Below are 24,214 nucleotides of genomic sequence, written 5' to 3'. Positions count from 1 at the left end.
TCTTTTCTGAGACTGATACTCCAATCAAGGACCATGTATGGAGATAACCTAGAACCTCTGCCCATGGCAGCTCAGTATCCAAGTGGGTACCCTAGTAATGGGAACAGGGACTGTCTCTGACATGAACTGATTGGCCTGCACTTTGATTACCTCCTCCTTGAGGAGGGAGAAGCCTTACCAGGTCACAGAGGAAGACAATGCAGCCAGTCCTAATGAGACCTGATAGACTAGGGTCAGATGGAAGAGGAGGAGGACCTCCCCTATCAGTGGACTTGGAGAGGGGCATGAGAGGAGATGAGGGAGGGAGGGTGGAATTGGGAGGGGATAGGGAAGAGGGCTATAGCTGGGACACAAAGTGAATCAAAGTGAATAACCCTAATTAATGAAAAATAAATTAATTAAAAAACATGATGTCTTATCAGTGGAGTGTACATTGGCCATCCTGATTTCCAGCTTTTAGTTCTAACAGCTGCAGCTGAGGAAGCATAATTTGACTCCAGCTGAGTGGAATTCAGTGAACTATGCTTGTCCACGTAAGATACCTTTGTGCAGAATAACTTCATTAAGCCAAGCATTTGCCTCAGCCACCTGAGAGAGTGGGGGTGCAATTCATGTGAAACAAAATGGTGCTAAGCTATGCCTGTCAAAAATACCATGCTCCTATGTGTGGAGGGACTCGCTTCGTGAACAGGTGGTTCTCCCATGAGCATCTTCAGAGTGTGTAAGCTACACTAACACCAATCATTCATTCCTACCAAGTAAAGTGATGAATTGCATTACAAGTCCCTACCTTTTAGAGTCTATCGCTGCTTTGTTCTACAGTGAGGGAATAGTTTACCCTTGTCACAAGAGTCCGGAATAGTGCTGAGATATCTCACTATCCCCTAATCTAGCAAGGAGATTGTTTGGTAGGAGGGTAGAGGATACAGTGGGTAGCTATCATGGGGTTTTGGCAAGGGAAAGAAAGCTGGGGACCCGGAAGTATGTTTGCTTGGGTTTCGCCCCATGGATAGCTTTCCCTTATCTCTCAGGTCCTTCTCTTTGAAATTATCTGTCCCAAAGGTCTGTTCCTTAAATCCTTTCTCCATGTTGGCTGTATCTTTTGCAGCTTCAGTGTCACCCATGTTCTTTGGTGGTTGTCTGAGCACTCAGCGTCTGTGGTTATTTTTGAATTCTGTCGAATGCGAAGATGAAAGCAAAGGGTCCTTTGCGTTATCAATTTAATACCACTGAGGTGTTCATGATCCCTGCCTCAGGTAGCTTTGGCTGCCGTGAACTATTCCTGCTTCAGTGTGGCAGCACCTGGAGCTTAAGAAACCTTGATTCTCAGTGAAAATCAACTGACAGTACATACTGGAGAACCTTTTCTAATTACAAGAAATGATTATTTCCTCATTAACGATTTTCCCAAAATTTGCAGCATGTCATTGTCTCTTGATGCTTCTACGAGTTTGGTTCCTGGTCTTTTTAGGACTCTTTCCCAGATATTCAGTGTCAAAAGAGGTAGTCTAAGGTGTACTATACAATATGATGTTGGATTGGAAGTTTAAGCATCAAGAAAACTCAGAATCACAAAACTATCAGTTGATAAATTTAAATTCTATTAATATCACATTAGAAGTTATTTTTTGTTCTTTTGTTTGTTTTTCAGGGAGAAAAAGGGTAGCGGAATCTATTCTGAATCTTTTGGCCTAGTCCTGGCCAGGTGTTTTTGTATTCAGGTCGGGGTAGAGTCTACAAAGAAGGTTACTCTTTTGAGAGTAAAATTGAAGAAAGGCAAACAGGAACAGGTGCTATTCTTCGTACAGGAAAGGAGAGGAGACTGTAGAGGATAGAGGGTAGGGTAGAGGAGAAGAGCAGAAAAGTATGGATGCCTGTTGCAGCACAGAGCCACTGAACAGGCCTGGATAAAAATATAAAACATTATGCCTGTTGAAGTTTGAAAGTGATGAGCAGCAGTTCATTTCACTTTAGAATATGCTGAATTTTACATTTCTAGGCAAATGGGAGAGAGGATGTAATTCAGCAGTGTGACTGTGTCAACATGTAAAATACATCAGTGTGCAAAACAAGAGTATAATTTAGGGTAGAATTCCAGGTAGGCAAGTCCTGAGAGAGGAAGCACTGTTATTTATGGTTACATGTGTGTTTTGAATAAGAATGGCTCCTGTTTGAATGCTTTGTCATTATGGAGTGGCACTACTCGAGAGGGATTAGGAGGTGTGGCCTTTTTGGGGAAGTGTGTCATTGAGGATGGGCTTTAAGACTTCACAAGCCCAAGCCCAGCGCAGTATCTCTCTTCCTGCTGCCTGTGGCTCTAGGGGCAGAACTCTCAGCTGCTTCTCCAGCACCACATCTGCCTGCGTGCCACCACAATGATGATGGACTAAGCCTCTGAAACTGTAAGCCAACCATGGTTAAAAGCTTCCTCTTCCAAGAGCTGTCAAGGTCATGGTATCTTTTCACAGCGACAGAATACTGATGAAGACGGACACGGCTGTCAATCATACCTCAGGATACGTGTAGCCATATACTTGTGCTGTAGTTCTCACTTAGAGCAAATGACTTGCTGTGTCTCAGTTTGCAGAGGCTTCATTATATACACCCAACTGTTAATTTACACATGACCTGCTCCGGTGAATTATATCCATTTGGACTGTTTTGTTCAAACACTTGACACTGCTTTTTTTTTTTCCTAGAGGAGATACTACCTTTGGTGGTTTTTCTGACTATGGAGACACTATATCCCAAACACCACATACAGTGGGCAGCTCTCGTGTATAACACTAACTATGGAGTAAATAAATAAACAAATAAATAAAATTCACACATTGTATAATCAATTTGATTCTGCATTAATCAAAACCTAAAGCAAGCAAGCAAAAATATCCAATGTTTTGGTTCACATGGACTGTATTTTTGAATCTATTCTCTGGGACATGTACTTTTCCGAAGGAGGAGCAGCAAAGTTTGTTGAACAAAATCGGGAAGAAATGTGAAATTAGATTTTTGTCATCAGATGAAATAAAATTAAGAACACAGAGCATAAATACTTTTATAGTATTTGAAGACAACATCCTAATAGTCGAACGTCTTAAGGTTTGTGTCTCAGACACAAATAAAAATAAATAAAATAAATAATAATAATAAAAATAAATAATAAATAAATTAAATAAAAATAACCCATGAAATAAAAACACACAAACTCCGCACTTAGGCCACAAATATGGAAAGGAACCTTGTCTTTATTTTTTGGTGGCTGATTTATATGTATTTTCCACTGACTTTCGCGCAGCCTTTTTCATCCTTTCGAATTTCAGACACCTTACACACCCATACCTTGTGCACTGGCTGCACAAGTTTTGTGTCTCTCCCCGATGATCTGAAGACGGGACTCAGATGTGACTATGGACGCCACCGATGTCCTTTCTCCTGCAGATCCCTTCCCTGTGTCCACGGACTCTGATCCGTTATCAAGCCTGCACCTTGTTGTGTCAGATTGGCTGAGACCTTCTGACCTTTGCTTCTTCTACCCTTCTTTCATCACTCCGTGTCCCTTAGGCGTCTCTCCACAACATTTGTCTTATGCCCAGAAGCAACTTGCCATGCTGACCCAATGAGCCCTGGGCACATTGGAACCTTCTCTCTCCAGTGCAAGATCTCTCATGGAAGCCATCATGGAAGCCAGGGGCTGTATTTGGTCTCAGTGTGCCTTTACAACAAGTTGTTTGGCATCACGGTCCAGTCTATGCTAGCATAGCATGGCACCCTGAAACAGGCTCCAGCTGCCCAGACAAGGGCCAGATGACAAACCTGTCTATTCTAATTCCCCTCACATTTCAGAAACATGGGGCAAGAGTGGGAATCAAGAGCAGAAATGACAGTAAGTATATCTCATATCCTTTCCTTACATGCCTACAGATGGAGGAAGTAGGCTCAGTACTTTCTCTCTTCTCTGGGTGGGACTTACTCTAGGCATATCCTTTTCCTTCTTGAAGACACCCTTTTCATAGCCCCCTTTATTCCATGTATGTGCTTGTTCTAAAAGCTTTAAACAAATCTCTCCATTTAACCCTCACAACTCCAGACATGTTAAGTACTTACTATTCTCACCGCTGTAAAATTTCCCAAGTTGCTGGCACGGATAGGCCTGGAAATCCCTGTGGTTAGCTCAAATCTGTGCTCAAATCACCTGCTGGGCTGACCTTTTTGTTATCTGGCTAGGAGGGAAGGCAATGAAAGCATGAATTGAAAACGAATGAGTGAAAGGTTTGTTACTTTAATATTTTCAGATTTTGACTAATTTACTTTTGCTAAGATAAAAGAACGAACAGACCCTGAAAGATACAACACACTGGGAAATCTGAGAGATTCAATATGCATAAGTGTGGTCATTTCAAACAGGAAAAGGAAAATGTAGAAACAACACTGGGCATGATCTAACAGGTTCAACATTAGAAAGAACCGATTAGAGTGACATTTGGATCCACGCTTTCTATGTTGAAATGCTTACCTTAATGGTTCCCATTACCTTTAACTTAATTAATTTAACGAATCATATCTTTTATAGAAAAATTGATTACCTGATAGTTTAGATTTTTTAAGTGCTTGCTGAAAGCCTGCTTGATAAGAAACAAATGCAGGCTCAGGGATTGTACAGGGGCGGGTTACTTAGGGACTAAGCTCTTTCCCCATATTGGCTTAATCTTTTACTATTTCCTGGTCTCAGTCTGTTCTCTTATATCATATGAAAATACGAAATTGATGTTTTTAATAAATAATTTTATTCTTTTATCTTCATTGCCTTTATAGAAAAAGGTTCCGGACCTGATTACCATTCCTAACGGGCCCTCTTGGTCTCTTTTCTCTGCTTGCTCTGGTCAGTTTTCCTGACATCATCTGTCCTTCAGTAAGGCCTTCTGTTAGTAATTTACAGAGAAATATTTTATTGTCAGCTTTTGAGATTGAGAGTGGGCACTGTTGATAATTTTATGAGTAAGACATACAATCCCTGAGTAGTCTGTGTCAGCCAGTGGAGGCCAGTTCTTAAGTTAGAGTTTTGGGACAGATTCCCAAGGTGTTCAATAGCTTGGAACTGACCATGATGAGAAATTTATATGACAGAAATCTATAAATGCAACACATTTATTTTCTTTTGTTTTGTTTTTCTGGCGAGCTGCTTTGCTTTCCTAGCATACTGATGAAAATAAAACTGTCTATCCCTGTCTACTCTTCATTCCCTGGATGCTTTATTTTTAAAATGTATGCATTTATATCCTGAAATATGTACCCATAGGCTTCCTTTGGACCTCAACATTAAACGAATGGGGATATATATCTCTGGAAAAAAGATATAATGTTCAGTTTGATATAGTATAAATACTATGTGACATTTGAAAGTCTAGATGGCAATGCTAAATGTTTATACTGTCTTACCAATATTAATACACATACATAACTACAACAATTTAAATATAAGTTGTGCTTGGATTATAGCTTTAATTTATGTTTAAACTATATAAAATCCTCTTTTTTTGTTGTACTATGGCTGATACTTTTGTAATGTTAGATAATTCTGAGTTACTTGTGGACAGGAGCAAGGCATGCGAACTGGATGAGGAATTAAAAGCAAAGCAGATATGGATACAATGTCACAGATTTTGACATTTCCCCAATGCTACTACTCAGTGCTCGCTGAGAAAAGGTGGACACTGAGACCAGGAGAGAGAAAGACAGAGATATCTGCTATAGTTTTATTTAAAACTCAATTTCATTCCAAACCCAAAGAACCTAGGTTAGTTCCGCCATTACATAAGTGTGTTCCAGCAGTGGAAATGTGGTGAGGTTTGGACACACCTCTACATACTCTCCTGGGCTCACAGAGGCTGTACCACCATGGGACTGTCCCGTCCCGGCACAGTCTGCACCTCAGGAACACTCCCTCAGTTTTCACCCCTCAAAACCCCCACTCCAACGAAAAAGAAAGGAAAAAAATCCTCCCCAAGCAGTAGATCCCTCTTCTTTCTTTCTTTTTTTAATAAACATATTCCCAGGAGCATCATGGAAAACCAGTTCCATTTGTTGTTGCTGTTTATTCAGTAAGAGAAACAGATCAATAGAATTTAAATTCATGTCAGTCCTAACACTCCGGCAAATCTGTGAAAACTGTTGAAAACATTTTATCTCTTAATTTTGAAAGGTATTCTTTCCTCTTTTCCCCGGGATGGGTCATAGACTGATGAGTCTGAGGCTATGGTGTTGTGGTTACGATGAACTCACTTTCTGCTACACCCTTGATCTTCACTAGCCTTTGCTTGTGCAAGGAGGCACAGTGAACTCTGTAGTGTAGGGTAAGTGGTTCCACTCTAGGAGAGCACGGAAGGGCAGAGGAGCAAGGCTACTCCAGTGGCTGCAGTGGGGGCAGGGTTAGAATATTTATCCTTATTGACCGGATTTATTAAAGACAGTGGAAAGATTTACATCACCAGCATTGGAAGCTTAACCATGCCCCAAGTGAACAGGGAAATCAGGTCCAGTTTCAGATGGATAAACGTGGAAAGACAGATGATAGATAAGTAGATGATAGATATATAGACGATGGGAAGATAATGGCATTATATGTGTATATATATTGTCTAGATGATAAATTATAGGTTGATGAGAGGAAGGTAATAGGCTGTAGGTAGATTGATATATGATAGAGATAGATAAGTGGATAAAGAGTTCATCATCCTCGGTAGGGGATAAATGATCAATGACAGGCTGAAGGTAGATAGGTGATCATATAAATAGATGGTAGGTAAATGGATGATATAAACATAGGTAGATGGGCAAATGACTGACAAGTTGATGATAAATAAAACTTCGGGATTTTGAAATAAACTCAGCAGTGTTAGATGTATATAACAAAACTTCATTGTGGCTACGCTTCTTGACACTTTTCTGTGATTTAGCACTTCAACAAACACAATCGACTGAATGTAAATAAAAACCTGGGCACTTAAGTGGTTATAAAACTGTTTTCTATGAATAAGTAGGTGATATGCTAGGAAACACAGCCATACTTATGTAAGACATGGGGACATGAACACATGGTTGAAATGAAAAAAAAAGAATGGGAATTAATATTTAAAATATGTATCTTTCTTCCACAGTTTTTAAAGGTAAGAGTTGTCAGAGAAAATTTTTATTTTGTAATAGTAAAATTAAGCTGCACACGTAAATGGGAAAAGAATTGCTGATTTTATCTCTATCTGGTAAAATAATGAGACATCTTTTTGAAATAGAAATTTATTTGTAAAACTTTGTGTAATGTATAACAATGTACTTTTAACTCGAACTTTATACTTGATTTTCTCCATACAGCAACATAATATTTAAGGAAGAACAGGTGTTTGGGTAAAGAGATTGGGAAAGCAATTATGTCCTGATAATTTCTCAAAGTATAAGCGGCATTCACATTCTCCAAACATGTGCTTAACTTACCATAAACTTCCTAGACTTCAACAACAAAAAAAGCGGGGGGAATGGGAAGGGGAAGCAAAGTCAACTAATACTAAAACAAGAGAGAAATACAGCAAGGAATTCAGGTCATCACCCTGGAATAGGGTGAAACTTTCTATATGAAACAGTGTCCTGGATAAGACTTGACATTACTCCTCAGATGCACCACTGTGGTATTTACAGCGCAGGAGGCACCTGCCCTGAGAATAGATTCCTAGCGCTTCCTGCCCATTTCAGCAGTGAACTGAAGTGGTTCGTTCCTATGCTCTGCTTACTGCGCAAAGCCCAGGCAATGAACAAGGCAGAACAAGAAATAAGAGAAGGCCCACGGCACGAACAAAGACAATGGCTCCTCTCGTGAATCAGCAACTTCCTGCTTTGTGATACATGAATGTCATTAGTAACATTTTGATTGCAGCCGCAGGGACTGTTTGGAAGAACCACAGAGGTCACGGGACTTTTTTTCATATCCCTGCTGACAGTGGGAATGTCAAGGCAAGCCCTTTTCAAGAAGGTCCTTTGGGCTGCCCTCCTGTTGGAATTCTGTGAGAGCTCTCTGGGTTTTCAACCAATGAGAAGAACAAATCTAGAGACTCAGAGGGCACTGTGAGTGGATGGTCATCACTGAGGGACCGGTACCCTGCCTCACTGACTGTTTCTGCTTCTTCCCTGACTTTCAGGTCTGCCAGGCTTCTAATGTCACAGTTTACAACAGAACTATGATGGTGTCTGCTATGTGCGCTGGTTCGCTGGGAGCTGCAGGATCTTTTTCCTTATTGAAAGCTGGTGTTAAGAACAAGAGTGAAAAGAAACGTCCTATGCCCCTCTAGGAAAACCAGCCCCAGATTTCCTTATATACACTCACGGGTAAATACCACCTGTGTTAACTCTTTTTAAGATTAAGTGTACCTACATGTTTCTCCTGTGTTTTGCGGTTTTAACCATGAGTCTGGATTTTATTGACTATTCGAAGTCCTGTGAATGTAATGACTCAGCCAATCCAGAATTATCGAGCCAGACTTTTAGTGTAGTCTCTCTTCTCCAAATATATCAACCAAATATTTGATTTGCTTGATCTACATCAAGACTGCTCATCTAGGAATATTAGCTTCATGATCATTTGTATCAAAACGATAATTTTGTGAGTGCCGAAATACTCATGAATGCCCCCTAGGTTTTAATAGCTGCATATTATTTTACAAAATGTGATCTTGAAAATGCAGTATTTTCCACCATATTAGGACATTAGTCTTGGCAAAAAACACTGATCTTCAGAATTGTACTCTCATATCTTAGCAGTGGCCACAGAAATTTTCTGAGATCCACATGGCTTTTCTGAAATCCTTATATCTTAACCCCATCTCAAGTTTATTTTTTTTTCAAGAGCAATAACCCAAGCATAAAACACTACAGACTTCCCTGACAAAATATAGGAAACCATGACTTGAAGGGGAAAAAATAAATTGTGAAAGGAACAGCAACAAATCAGTTAAATTTCACATCCAGAAGCTAAAGAAAGAAAGAAAAAAATATACAGAGCAGTATGCACAAAAAATACCAAGGGAAGCTAGTAAACATTACATGGAATGTCATAAAAATATTAAATTATATTTAGCGATCAGTGACTGAGCTAGTAAGGAAATATAAATGCTCAATTTGATATCCATACAAGATATTTTTTTGCAACAAAAATTTGCTTTGGTGCTTAAAGGAATATGACCATCACTGCTTCAAAACTTCAATGTGCACAAACTGTCTTAGATACAATGAAAATGTACATCCTGGTTAATAAGTCTGCGGGTGTGGACATGATTCTATATTTCCATCCTTACTATTAATGTTGGTTGTTTTTCTAAAGGTATAAAGAGGAATTAATTCCCAATAGAATGAGATGTCAGGATATTATTCAAAATAGGTTCAGGTACCTAAACTAAAAACACATTAGTCAGAGGAATTGGCAAGTTCATGAATATAGTTCCTTTACCTTGCAAATACAAGCGTAATGTTGCAAAAACATTTTTTTAAATTTGAACCATGTAAGGGCCATAAATAATAATGCACTATTGGGCTCACCAACCACATAACAAGTGTGCCTGAGGGAATTTAATTGAGATATGAACTTGATCAACACACGGCGAGATTTGAAGCGAACCATATCTGTACCACACCAAGACAGTCAATAAAATTCCGAATTCCCTCAGCCTGCATTAGCCGTCCTTCCTAATGCTGCAGAATACGCAAAACAGAAGAAGATTTTTCCCCAAAGGATGTTTTTGTTTCGTTTACATTAACGGTAAAACACTGTGCTTTGTTCAGAGGTGGGGAATGAAGACTGTGTTCTTTGAGACAACAGATGTGCAGACAATCATTTTCTGGCTCTGGACCAGAGCACATCAACATGCGCACTAAAATAATCTATACACAAACAAGCGCAGGAGCCGTTAAAGACGCTAATGCAACCACGCAGCAGCCTGCATAGACAGGCCTTCTCCATACTATATGAATCCATGACCCTTACACATACTAGTATGCTGGGCTTATGCGATCATTCTGCCTAGTCAGGTTAAGCGAGATTTCTGTCTTGCCACCTCATCCGCTGAGCCCGGGTTCTAGAAGCAAATTCGACCCTCTCTGCTTCATGCTAAGCTTTTGCTCAGAGTGAGGTTTGTTTATAGGTTGCTTCAAAGAGTTGCTGAACTCTTGCAGCGGTTAAATTATTTGCCACATCTGGAATGGATAGAGTGTGTGCAGACAAGTGGGTGTGCCCCCCGGGGGGAGGAGGGGGGGGAACTGTAAATTATGCTGCTGTATTTTTCTTTTTAAAGCTTTGGCCTCAAATGTGCTCCCTAAGGCCGAAAGTACTCCTTCAAAATCTTTAAAACTTCATTGTGCATGGTATGTAAAGTAACTTCAGGATTAAAAACAACTTACACGAAAGCCTCACCTGAACTGTTGCTTTGCAAGTCTGTTTTCGTTTATAGACTCAGCGCGGTGCAGACGGTATCTGTAGAAACCTCATACCTATAAAAATCCTCTACCCCATAGAAAATAAAATTACCTGTGCCGAAAAATGTGCTGTGAACCCGGAAATGGAGTACAGTCTACGCTAACTTAAAAAAAAAAATACAAGTGATTTCTACCAAGTTGTTTCTTGTTTATTACAATGAAAACTAATTCAGGATCCAACAAGTCGGCCAGTAATATGAAGTAATATGCTATTTAATGAACTGACTCTGTGTATAAAGATTTTTTTTTCTGGGACTAACAATCAATCGATACATATGCCATCTCTTTCTCTCTCTCTCTTTTTTATTGTAAAGCAGATCATTCGAAGTGTTAGGCTGTGCACGGGTTGATTTTTTTTTTGGGGGGGGGGACAATAAAAACCGCAGTTCGTTAAAAAGAAGTAAAAACCAAGTTCTGTCGTCTTTATCGGTCAGAGTTTGGTCATTGGTATGTGGAGGCCCATCCAGAGCTGCTCCTCCTCTGATGGCGCGTCGTCACCATGGAATTCCACGCACTCTCTGGCGAGCCTACTGTCCACCGCGGGCTCCAGCCCGGCTGTGCTGGTCAGCCTGGTCCCCGGCGGCTTCCCTGTCCCCACGGGGCACGGGGCGAAGGTGACCAGGGTGGGCGTCCTCCTCGCCTGCTCCGTGGGAAACGGGCCCTGGAACAGGGTGTTGAGGGGCACGCTCTGCTCGCGCGCCACGGCGGACCTGGCTGGCTTTCTCCCGCGCCCCCCCAGCAGCCCGGGGGAGGGCACGGCCAGGCTGTCGGGGAGGCGGGCGCGGCGAGTCCTCACCACCGAGCCGTTCTGCGCGATGTAGATGTTGCCGTTGAGGTTGCCGTGGCCCCCGGCCGGCTTGCGAGGCCTGCTCCTCTGGGACTCCGGGGCGCTGTCCTCCCCGGCCGAGCTGCTCTCGTACTCTCCGTCCACCACCAGCTTGATCATTCTCCTTCTTGCCCACTGAGGAAAGAGAGAAGAACAGTCATTCTCAGGGGAGACCGGAGGCCAGAGCAAGCCACGGCAACACCTGGCAGGGCGGCAAGGCAAATTCTCAGCGGGGATTGAACGTCTTGGGACAAAGTGTTGCTGGGTCTGGAGGAAGCAGACCTAGTAGGAAACACTTTCTTTTCACATGGCAAGAACCGTGAGATGTGAAAAGAAAAGCGCATCATCCACATCCTGCTAAGTCCCAGCTCACTGTTTCGTGACTGTCAGCTTCCGTTCAGGAAGTTAAGCAGAAAGCCAGGAACAGACTCAGTTGCCTTTTTTTTTTTTTTTTTTTTTTAACCAACCATCGCTTCAGAAGCGATGCAGACCCAAACGTAAGCAACACTACGTTCTTTCTCCAAACAATATGGTGCTTGGTGGTGGTTGTGTGTGTGTGTGTGTGTGTGTATGTGTGTGTGTGTGTGTGTTGGGGGGACGCAAATGCTCTCTTTACACCGAATGCAAATTCTTTCTGGTCTCCGTGTGAATATTTTTAACTAGCGGCGTTCATTTGCCTGGAAGAAAAGCTGTGATAGGTCACAAGATACTTCAAACCCAACACAGACGGCAATCCCTATCCACTTTCAAGAAGACAGAATCTGAAGGCGGGAGCTGGCGAGCAGAAGTGCGCAGAAACGGTGACCCCTGTGCCCCGTTGCTGCTCGCCTGGCGTCTGCTCCAGCAAAGGCCACCTACCTAGGTGTCACACTCAGGGGGTGCCCTCCATCGCTACGGACAAGCGTCCCGGGCGAGGCCACCTCACAGCCAGCACCGACGGCTCCCTGCTCGCCGGCCCAGCAGGGAGCAGACAGTTCTGCCCCAACTGTGGCCCGCGGAGGTGATCCCTTTCTCTCTCGCCCTTCTGCTCGTGAGCCAGAGTAGAGTCTCGCTAAGCCCCCACCCCGCCGAGAGGAGAGGCGTCCGGGAAGACACACAGAGGGCACCGCACACGGGGGAGGCGCACACCACGGCAAACTCCACCTACTGCTGCCTCTCCTCCTAGAGGGCCGTGTTGTAGGCCTCCGCGTCTGCCCCCGGGGCTTTCTGTGGCTCTGCAGCATCCTTCTTTCGGTCGTAGTCGGGCACCTGGAAGCCCCAGGGCCCTCCGGAGAGACTCTCGCTGCTGCTGCTGCTGCCGCTGCCGCTCGGCTCTGCTTCCGACTCCTCGCTCTCCGCGCCCCCTTCCCTGGAGACCGACTCAGGGCTGCCCTCCTCCGGAGCATCTCCAGCCTCCAGGTCCGCGGACTGGTCCAGGGGCGCTGGCTCCCCGCCTTCCTCCGGCGGCTCCTCCTCCTCCTCCGGCTGGGCAGGCCGCTCCTCTCTCCTGCCCTTCACCTCCTGGCTCTCCTCCATCACCACAGGCCTCCTCCTGGCCAGCACGATGTTCTTTCTGGCCTTCTCCCCCTCCGACTCGGTGGACTCGGACTCCTCCGACTCCGGGGTGGAGCTCTCCTCCTCCTCCTCCTCCTCCGAGGGCGTCTCGGACTCAGACTCCTCGGTGGTCTCCGACTCGCTGAACTCCGACTCGGTCTCCGTGTACTCCGTGTAGTCGCTGGACTCCTCCTCGGACTCGGACTCGGACTCTACGGTGCTCTCCGTGGCGGCCTCCTGGTCGACCTCGAGCTGGAGGTAGTCGCGGTCCTCCTCCTCCGGCTCGACGCCCCTTTTCTCGGCCAGACCTCTGACTTTCTTAAAGATCATGGGGAATATCCTGGCTCTCTTCCACGTCGGGAAGGTGGGCTCGGCGGCCGGCGGCCTCTCTACGCTGACCGCCACCTCTTCCTCACTAGGTTCTCTAATTTCAACCTTGGGCTTTTTAACTTTCTCTGGCTCTTCCTGGAAGTTTTGAGAGTGCAATTCAAGCGTTAGGTTGGGGGTGGTTGGGACGCGATCCTGTCCCTCACGATTTAAGCAGAGATTCATTCATTCATCTTTAGAAACTATGCAAATAGTTTCTAAAAACCAACGACAATACTCTTTTCTGATGATAGAGAGAAGCTAGCTGGCAGGCAATAAGTTATTTTATTTTGGCTTTATAGTATTCATACCCAGATCAATGGCCTCCCTTTTCTGTTATTAACAGTTTTTTTTTTCTTTTTTAAATCTTGGTCCAAGAAAGAAATAACAAGGGCCATTTCCCTCTCTAGAGATTTGGCTTGTTAGCTTCCTGCTGTGATTCGGAATCTTTAAAAGTCAAGGAAATATGCATCAGTTAATCTAAGAGTTTATGAAAACCCTGTCTTGTTGAATTTTGGAACAGTTAGAGCTGCAGTTAACAGTCATTTCATGGAGGGGAGGACTGTCTGTCAAACACATATTGCGGGCAAGGTATAAGGATTCGAAAGGAAGGGTTCATGTCTTTTAGAAATGAATCCCATATTTTAAAAACATTAATGAGGAAATTTTATTCTCTGAAATCTGAAACACGAAGACTGTGTCTTTCATGATCTTTAGTTATTCATATAGGGCAAGAACAAGAGTTACCATGTATTGTATAATTCCTAACGTATTTGGTTCTTAATACTGTCTTTATGGAGACACACTCATGATTCTAGAAACCATATTTGATTTCAACCTTTTTTTCAGTTGTTTAGCTTTTCACACAGAAGGAAGTAAACCAGAAAAAGTTAAAGAACTTTCCTCTGTAGACAAGAGAATAAAATGGCCAGCACTGTTAACTTTCTTCGGAAAACAAAGACTAAATTGTTAGGAATTCTCAGATTTGGAATAGTCGGCAGCACGGTGGTCAAACCGGATCTAAGGAACCGTTATCGCCTTTCCATTTTTTTACGAGACAAAGTCAGACAATTACCTCTTCCTCTTCAGATTCCTCTTCAGCTTCGGGGACCACTTCGCCGTACTCCTCCGGGGAGGGTGGTGGCAGCAGGCGGCGGCGACTTCCATACTGGGGCATCTCATACCTGCAACGTAAACTCGGCCCGTGAGACCCCTTTCATAGGTGTGCGGAACCTACCGCAGTGATCCCTGCTTTCTTCTTTTTCTTCATCATCTCAACAGACACTTAGACAGGACCTAGTAAGTTCCTTCTAAAAACCAAACCAGACCAAAACAAAACAAAACACAAGACTACATGTTAAGAACCACTACCTGATAGCCAGAGGATTTTTTTGTTTGTTTGTTTTATTTTGCCATAATGGTTCCCTGGAATAATAAGGAAGATATTTGTTATTTCACATGTAAATTTGGGGAGAGACTAGAAGCAGGAAAAAGGAAGATATAATACTTCATAACTAAATGGAGAACTAAGGACACAAGGGAGATTCTAGATACAAATGTGTATCTCACCAAGGAAGCAAAAATCTGTTTGACAGCTTGCATGGAACATGCCCTGTGTGGCATTTTCATTCTGTATTTTTTTTTTTTTTTTTTTTAGATAGCAGGCTTAGGTTTGCAAAATTAACTCTCTCCATTTTCAAACTTGTTACTAGAGTCCTAAATACATTTTCTGTTTTCATGTTTTTGTTTTGTTTTGTTTTTCACTGCTCTGGCTCACAACTTCAGGTAGAATGGTTAGAAAAAATGCTAAACACAGCATATGGAATGAATGGTGAATTCAGGAATTGAGCAAACATGTTTGACTTCTATATTCCATTTTAATTATTATGAACCTTCTTAGCACATTTCTAGAAATACAAGCAGCATAAATGAAATAGCAAAATGGTGAGAACTTGACTAACATAAAAAAAATCAGGTACTCTATTCATTTTCAAATATAAAACTGGGACAATGACATTTTTTAAAAGAAACTCTTAGTAATAATAACTTTCAATTATTATAAAAAAGAATGCAATATAATTTTGAACGAAAAACTGAAGATGTACCCATGCTCATAACTGTAATAATCTTGTCCATATTCCTGGCCAGGATCAATCCCAGATTCCATGGATAGCTCCTATTGTTCAAAAAGAAAAATTTTCATTTTTAAATAAACTCTTCACATATTTCAGTTTTAAGTGAGATTTCCATACCTACAATTTGTGTCTCTCCAAATGCTCCTGTCAACGTAAGTTTAATGTCAAGTGTTGGTTAACACACTCCTGTTCTCACAATTTCAGCTGTTTTCATGGAATACGTTTGTTGTTAGATCATGTGTGAATGGGACAGCACAGTCTTCCTGATTATAAAACTGTAGACATGTTCAGGGGAGTAGTTTTACATGCTTTTAGGTAACTTCAGAGATTGAAATAGTCAACATTAAATTCCACGGCAGCTTATTATTTGGCTAAATGTACGAGGTAAATTGTTACACTGGCCTTACTTGTTCTGTCTTTCTGTTAGTGGTTCTGCTCCCTCAAACGTTTTACATCCTCTCATAGTAATTTACACATTAGTAAGAACTTCAGTTTAGTCCTTACACTAGGATTGAAGACATCTTCAACAAACCCTTGCTTTTATACCTTGCTAAGATTTCTTCTGACTCTTGATAATTCTCAAACTTGGCTCTTATAGAGACCTGTGCTTTGAAAAACAGCTTGGGTAGCTGTGAAATCAGTTTCCCACACACTTGCTTCTTAATTCCTTTATATTAATAAAGATGGCAAAGAATTTACAGTGGAATGAGAGAGGGGGAAGGGAAAAGTAACTATCCAAAGGGAAGTAGGTTGGTATACACAGATAATCTGCTATTGCTAGGAACTGGTTTTGTTAACATGGGTGTGGCATGAATCAGGAGCTACTGCCCTTCTGTGAGAGCACAGAGAACCACATATAAAGCATGGGAGTCCATCATCCACGTGATAAATATGGACAACGATGCTTAGTTACGTCATAACCTGCCAAATCATTTAAAAGGATTAATTGTGGCTAACCCTGACCAAAGCACTCTACTGGAAAGCTGGGTTGTGGGTTTCTCTTGTGAAGCCAATGCCCGGCACTGCTGGACGCTCTAAGAATCTTGGTGGCGCTTCCTGCCTTCCGTGAGGTCTGCCTACTACCCATCCACCCCTCTGCTCCACCGCTCTACTCAGCATCATCCTGAAACCCAGCCCCACCTTGCTCTCACTTCACGAAGTCTGTTTATGCACATTTCCAGCCAGCTTCCTATGGGTCCTAGGTCTGCGATCGCCTTTCTATGCTAATATAGTGGCAAAATGACTTTGCCACTTACAAAAAAAAAAAAAAAAGCCAATTCAGCTGTGATGTTGAAACTCACTTTGCTCATCAGGATAAACATTTTAAGAAATAATTAGCAATACCGTGTTACGGTGGACAGTGGGCGACCAGTACCCACGAAATTCTGGGGGAGGGGTAGATGCAAATTTGAAAAACCTTTTGGAAAATGTATACTGCGGCATATCCTTCACAACGGTGCAAAATCAGAACCAATGTGAAAGTCCGAGAAACCAGTGACCTGCAGCAGCACAGGATGGGCGAAGAGGCTGAGGTCAAGGACGAATGGAGCTCAAGGTGATATCCCACTTACAGGAGCTCAGAAGGGATGTACTCTTCACCAGTGCATGTGACAAGCCTGGAGGGTACTTAGGATGACAAAAATCGGTGCTCAAAGTCAACCCACGTCCTGGTAATGAACGTGAGTGCCCTCTTGAAGTTTCTAAGTGGGTGATGTGTGCTTTGTAGCTGCCAGTTTTAGTCCAGCCAAACCTTCCATTGCAGGAAGAGAGGCATCAAATGAAGGAAAGGCAGTAAGAAACGAGGACAAAGTTAAAGCTTAGATTTAAGTGACTCTGAGAAACAGGTCTGCTTCTCACCGGTGACTTCGGACTTTTAAGTGACCAATATCCAAATTATATCGGTTTACATTAAGTAGCCATCTCAGGAATGCCCCTTTTACACTTTTAATTAATGAATGCCTAATCTAGTATATACAAGGCACCAAGGAGAAACCTCCAAGTTGCTTTAAATGTAATTTTTAGTAATGATTTAGTTCATATACACCTGCACTTTCTAATTTTTATGGCAAGAATAAGACTCAGGTCTTGCTAGCTGCTGTACCCACTTTCAATATGGTCAAGATTAGAAGGGAACAAAACAGGGACCTCAGAGCACAGTGAGATACCATGAGGTTCCAAGCTTGGTCAGGAGAGGAAGAAGCTAACAAAAACGTGAATGACACCTGATTTAAAAAAAAAAAAGAAAAGAAAAGAAACAGAGGGAAGTTCTAGTGACAAAAAAGATCCCAGGGCTGAGCAGGTGACTGGACTCAGCTTTGTCACTGTATTCACAGGCCCTGTCTGCATCCCGCCCTAGTTAGTGAACCAAAAAATGGTTGTGTGAGTGGATCTAACCGTTAATTTTATTTTAAGGTTAGTTTCTGCTGCTGACACACACAGAACGCAAAGCTAACTCAGACTCTCACCACTATAGTAGATGTTCAAACTGCTAGAAGTCATAACAGTTTCAGTCCTGTTTGCTTAGCTTCTCCCTGCTTGTTGGTTGAAAGCTCAGGAACTGGAATTGACTGTCAACATTTTAGGCATTAGTGCTGGTCGGAAGACTGTCTCACTGAAGGCTGTTTGTGATCATGTGGATTGTGACCCTGAGTTTTCTGGCTCAGTCATCCGGGAAGTTTTCTTGACAAAAGTTTTTAATTAAAAGCTTAACATTAAACTTATGTATTTGTGTTCCCTCTCTCCATATTTGGTGTGTGTGTGTGTGTGTGTGTGTGTGTGTGTGTGTGTGTGTGTGTATGCGCACGCATACATGTATGTGTGATTCTAAAACAATAAATGCATTTTAGATACTGTTGCTAGAGAAAAGAATCAAATATTTGTAAGTGCTTATCAAAAGCCTAAATTAATCAAAAAGGATCTAAGTATTTCAAACTAGTGTTGCTTTACATTCATTTTTTGTCTTAGAGGCATATAACAAATAAGCAAAAGAAGGAGAAACACTGACTCGTGCACGTGCTGAGGGGAGCAGGAGAGATGTTGGAACCTTCTTCATCTTTGCCTGGTTTTAGTCTGACTTGAGTAAGGTGAGGAGTCCACATTTAGATGATCCCCAGCCCCTGGTCAGCCCTGGCTCCAGATATTAGTGGATGGGATCGGGGGAGCTTCACTCATCTGAACAGTGATTCTCCACCTTCCTCATGTTGTGGTGACCCCCAACCATAAAACCATTTCACTGCTACTTCATAGCTGCACTTTTGCCATTTTTTATGAATCCTAGTGTAAATATCTGTGTTCTCTGATGGTCTTAGGCAACCCCTGTGAAAGGGTTGGTTGACCCCCACAAAAAGCTTGCAACCCACAATTTGAGAAACGTTCTTCTAGAGAGAGGCTAGAAATATGTAATTTTAGCTGCCAGCAAGTGATTGAGAGTTGATTTCTTTTTATTGCTTACTTATTTAAATTTGAAGATGCACTTTCTCTCCTTAGAAAAACGGGGACCACATCGGAGGCCATCCCCTCTGCCCACAGGAATATTGTAAAGGTTTAGTGAGGTTGAAAAGAAAGCGAAAAGCGATACCTCAGGTTTAAGAAGAGAAGGTCTCAGCAGTTGATGCTGCCAAAGGAAATTAAAACAGGAAAAGATTTAGATAATAATTCAGATGCGAAATGCAGAATGCAATTGAGAAGAGAGGAATACAGATTACAGCTTGAATCTGTTGCTTGACGTATGAATCATCATTCACATGCCCACTGCCAAACTATTAGATACTATTTTAAATAATCACTTGGGAACCTAAGGTATATACAAAGCCATTTGTTTTAATTTGGTGACCTTAATTAACAAATTTATAATAACTTTAATAACCAACTTCTATAAAGATATTTTTGTTTAAGCTTCATAGTGTGAAGGATTACTTGGGATTCTAAAAATAAATGCCACAGGGCTATTTTGACAAGCTAAAACCTTGATTCAAGTTGTTTATCATCTTACTTTTCATTGCAAATATTACATCCACTAGGAAGAATAGAAAATTGGAGTGACTAGATGCAGTATCCTTGGGATCATATTTAAGACATGATCTCCATGTCCCCATAAAAAAAAAAAAGAAAAAACAGAATATGGATGGTTCACATTCAAATGTGTTTTCAAAGACTTTTGTGAGGCAGGAAATTGTCCCCAACTTTGTAGGGCCTTTTTCCGCCTCTTTTCACTCTTACTCGTTCAATGAGTTGTGTCAAAGTATCAGTAGGGTTCATGATAATTTATGCTCCGACCAAATGGGAACTAATACATGATCACATTTTAGGCTAGCAAATTTTGGGAGTAAATAGTTAAATGGCGTATCTTCCTGAGTGGCCTGGGAAGGTAGAAGGCAGCTCATTTAGATACGTCACTCTTTGTAGAGGAAAGGAATGTTAGGTTAGAGGGTCTCCAATTCTAACTAACCTGTTATGTGTTATAATAATTCCTGAGAACCAGGAATTATTATAGCTTATCTTCATATAGCTTACCGGTATGAATCTACATAGTCTAATATATATGTGTGGATGTGTGTGTGTGTATTTATTTATTCCAAAGGACAAGCTACAGAGAATGTATTTACACCCCTCTTTGATTGAGAAGCTATGTGCCAAATCAAAGTAGGCTCCTAGTAACTTCACTGATGCCATCACTCACAATCCCATCCATCACTACTGGTTAGAATCCTCAGTGTGTTCTCTGTAGACTGAGTCATAGAAGTGGAGTATAAAACTCAGAGCTCTCTCGTAGTATGACAGTAGATATTTAAACTATTTGGACTAGAGAGAAACCTGGACTGTTAAAAAAACAATGTTAAGTAACTTTATAGCTTTTAGCTTATATCTGTAGAACCAGAGAAACAAATTTAGTGTGATATCACAGTCCCAAGATTACAGTTCAGGACAAAGACATCGTCCATGGGCATGTCAGCCACTGATCATTGTTTATACCCCGAATGATAGACTTAAAACTCCAAAGCAAAGAAGCAACATTGAGAAATGAAATACATTAGAAAAACATCATTAAAAGTTTTGATTAAAATAGAAGCAGATAGCCTAGCTTCAAAAGGACAAGAATCAGTCCTAGACACTACACAAAGGCTTTCCCTGCAGGCTCGATGCTCCACCACATGATAAAGCCCTTACCTCTGGCGCAAAGCCTCCCCTGAAAGGCAGAAATGGAAACTTGTGTTAAACGCATGGATTTTCAGACCAGAGCGAATTACAGATAAGGGCCACTTAAGAGAAACAGAGGAAATACGCTAAATTTTACTAAAAACCATCTCACGGGGACACAACTTCCTCTAATCTTATTAAGATGAGGTCACGTGTTGTGCCTGAATTGCTAAAAAGATATCCTCACAGATCTTTCTCTCGTATGACCTACAAAACATATCCACTGAGCAGGAGAGTTATCTGCCATGCAGCCTGGTAAACGGAGTCAACCCCCAGAATTCACATGACAGAAGGGAAGAACTGACTCATGACGGTTGTGGTCCAGCCTCTATCTACATCCATGTTATCATTCATGTGCTCCCCACCCTGTGCACACATGTGAGAACAACTTAAAAACAATATGCGATAATTCATTTTGATTCTGTTATGATCAGCTAGCAGAATGGCATCCTATGCTGTGTCTTGTACAAGTGTTGATATGAATAATATCATATCATTAAACAGAAAATCGAATAGGCAGGTCCATCCTCAGGTTATTTTCTTTCAAGCGAATGCAATGGTTTTGTCTATATGTGTCAACTTGATTCTAACAGTGCCGAAAGATACAATCGAGAACCTTCTTTACTTTCTTAACAATCTACTTTCCTTGCTTCTGGGGTCCTTCTTAGCTTCTAATATTCAAAACTACAAAAGGATAAGTAAAGCGCACAAAGCACAGGTTGTGCAATATTTGTCTGCGCTTGGGAGTGTGACAGCACGGGTGCCACGAATTACGAGACTTTTCTTCATTTTCTGTGCATTTAATCGCTACGCTGATGTTACTGATCTTGTGTACGACTGCGCTGTAAATATCACTGAGCTAAAGCCATGGCTTTGTGCGGCTCAACAAGAGCATCTTTGCAGAGACAACAGCCATGTCTCTACAGCGGTTCTCAACCTGTGGGTCACGCCTCCCACAAGGATTGCAGGTCAGATTCGTAATAATACAAAAACTATGATTTGTAACAGTATACATTTACAGTTATGAAGGGCCAACAAAATAATTTTTACAGTTGGGGGGGTTGGTCACCACAATGTAAATAACTGTGTTACAAAATTAGGAAGGTTGAGAACCAGTGTTCTGCAGGATGAGTCTATGGATTCAGAGTGTCCTAAAGGGCCACCAGACAGCCCAGTGAAGCCACTGGAAATGGGGCCAGTGCAGTGTGAAGGATTCCTCAACAGTTCATTTTCTGAAAGTTTCCACAGTGATGTCCACAGAGTGTCTATCTACTTCTGCCAACACACGTGGGGATTACGATCCTGCCAATGCTCACAAAACTGTACATATTCAGATTTATTCCATTTAGAGACAATCAGACACAGCTTGTATTTGGGACTTCATCCTATTGATGAGTCTCACATATCAGCTAAAATATTCAGACAGATTTTATTTCCTAGTATATTTCAATTTTCTCCTTTTATTAAATATGCGAAAAAACCTTTCAGTATCCTGGTTTAGTGGCTCATGCCTAACAATCCCAGCACTTAGGAGGCTGAGGCAGGAGAATTGGTATGAGTGTAAGGTCAGTGTGAACTACATAGTGAGTCTGAAGCCACTGTGGGTTATGAGACAAGATTGAAATTCTCTCTCAAAAGCAGTTACACACACATACTCACAAACACTCACAAACACACACTAACACACACACACACACTGACAGGTTCTGGTGTTTTCACTGGGTAACTGTTTGAGCTCAAAGGCAGAAACTTACCTAGGAGAGGTATATAACAATCAATATTTATAATTTTCTGCATCCTTTCAAGGCATGACTGTTGATAATTACAAAACCAATCAAATAATATCAATGCATCTTTTCATGTAACTATTACATTGTGTGTAGCAATTATTCATTTTACATCTGAGGTCTGTATGCCTTTAATTTTAATGATGGCAAATACGTGAAAACTGTTGTCTTTGACTTTCAAATAAGCTATCTACCCTTCCTTTATACACCAAGAAGACCTTAACAAATGCAGAGGAAAGGAGGGAGAGAAAGAGTCTGTGGGCTTATATATCTAAGTGATCTTTTTAGGACTCAAGTAGAAAACATTTTAATATTTTAACTGACTCTCAACAGCACCCTGTCAGAATCTACCATAGACTATAAGTTCTCAGCTACCGACAAAAACTCCAAGGGAAGCTTTCCCATGAAAAACAGAAAAGGAAACAAAATAAAACAGAACACATTCATGAATCCCAGGAAATAAATTTCTTTTGGTTTGGAGGAAGTATCTGAAGCAGATGGGCTACTGAGAATAAGTAAGATTGCTGATTGCTCTTTTACTTATTCTTGTTAATCAGGAATGAACATCAAATTATTGAAAGGCTGTCCCAAATTTTAAGAGCCAAAAAACCCCCAAACAAGCCATAAAACAACAACAACAAAACAAAAAAAAAACCTCAAACTGAAACCAAACCAAACCAAACCAATCAAACAAAACCCCCACAAACCACCACCAGCAAAACCACCTCAGCGATGACACAGTACAGAGTTCTCAGCCCTTGTGGACTCACAGAAGCTCAAGACGAGCTTAACCATGGCTGGGATATCTCAAGAAAACGGCTGCTGTCTTCTTGAAGTGACAGAAGCCGCGGTGACTGTCTGAGCTGTTCTAGAACAGCGCACAGAACTATGTCAGAACTGCACCTTTCTTCGTGCAGGCTTTATCTTCACAAATACTACAGTTCTAGAGTTCAACAAAGAAAGGGATTTGCTTCAAAAGTAGGGACTTCTAGCAGTTGAAATTTATTCAGTGTGTTTCGTGGGAAAATAGTTATGTGATGGTTACGTATGCCTGTATCATGTGCCTGTATCTGTACAGATAATGAATGTATTTGCTTCATGAAGACAGCGGTGCTTAGCTTAGCAACAGTTCCCCAGAATTCAGTCCGTTGAGCTCAGGGATATTTTAACAACTACTGCAACTATATGACTTTCTCTCTGTGGGATAAGTCTTTATTTTCTATCTAAAAGAAGGAGCAAACTTCTGAGCATTAAGGTGATAATGCACCACATGTAACAGCTCTTCATTTAAAAAGTGATTTTATTTTATTTCTCAAGTCAATTGGATATCAAAGGATATTTTCTTGGAAAGAAGAATCTGAAAATTATAAATAAGGAGGTGATTTCATAATACGAAAGGGCTAAGTTAAGTAGCATTTTAGGCACCCTTGACAAAAATAAGATGTCTTACAAAAGTCAACGGCATGAGATTTATTTTCGTCATAAGGAAGGAAACAGAAAGCACCAGGATAAAGAAATAGAACAGCAACTGAAAAAACGAGAGAGAATTTATCGTCTGGAAGCCTACTAATGAGATCAAAACAAGCCCGAATGGAGGCTAACATAAGAAAACGGATAACTGCATCTTATAGCACCTGAGATTGCTTTAGAAATTCCTGCTGTCTGTCATTCCCTACACATCTATGGAACATTTTTTACCTGGGAAACATTTCTTTTTTTCAAGGAAATAACAAGCCAAAGAGAGAGCACTATTACCGACAGCCTGCTGTTCTGTTCTGCCCCTGCTAGAACATTCACGTAAAACTACTGTCAGAAAAAAGAAAGAGAAAAAGAAAAAGAAAAAAAAAAAAAAAAAAAAAAAA

General features: G+C 41.5%; 1 protein-coding gene across 1 annotated transcript in view; it reads right to left on the bottom strand.

The window, feature by feature from the left end:
* Positions 1-11,445: 11,445 nt before the first annotated feature.
* Pcdh15 (protocadherin related 15) overlaps positions 11,446-24,214 on the bottom strand; it is an 844,567-nt gene continuing 831,798 nt past the window's right edge. Inside the window, exons 34-36 of the mRNA XM_055598939.1 lie at positions 14,310-14,418; positions 12,483-13,333; positions 11,446-11,470 (exon numbers count right to left, since the gene is read on the bottom strand). Of these exons, the coding sequence (XP_055454914.1) occupies positions 12,497-13,333; positions 14,310-14,418 (946 nt within the window). The 3' untranslated portion in view covers positions 11,446-11,470; positions 12,483-12,496. The remainder of the gene's footprint in view (positions 11,471-12,482; positions 13,334-14,309; positions 14,419-24,214) is intronic.

Source organism: Psammomys obesus, unplaced genomic scaffold, assembly GCF_907164565.1.
Source record: "Psammomys obesus unplaced genomic scaffold, mPsaObe1.curated_primary_1811, whole genome shotgun sequence".
Taxonomy (NCBI): Eukaryota; Metazoa; Chordata; class Mammalia; order Rodentia; family Muridae; genus Psammomys; species Psammomys obesus.
Note: the sequence above shows the minus strand (reverse complement) of the source record. Positions and strands in the feature narration are given on the sequence as shown.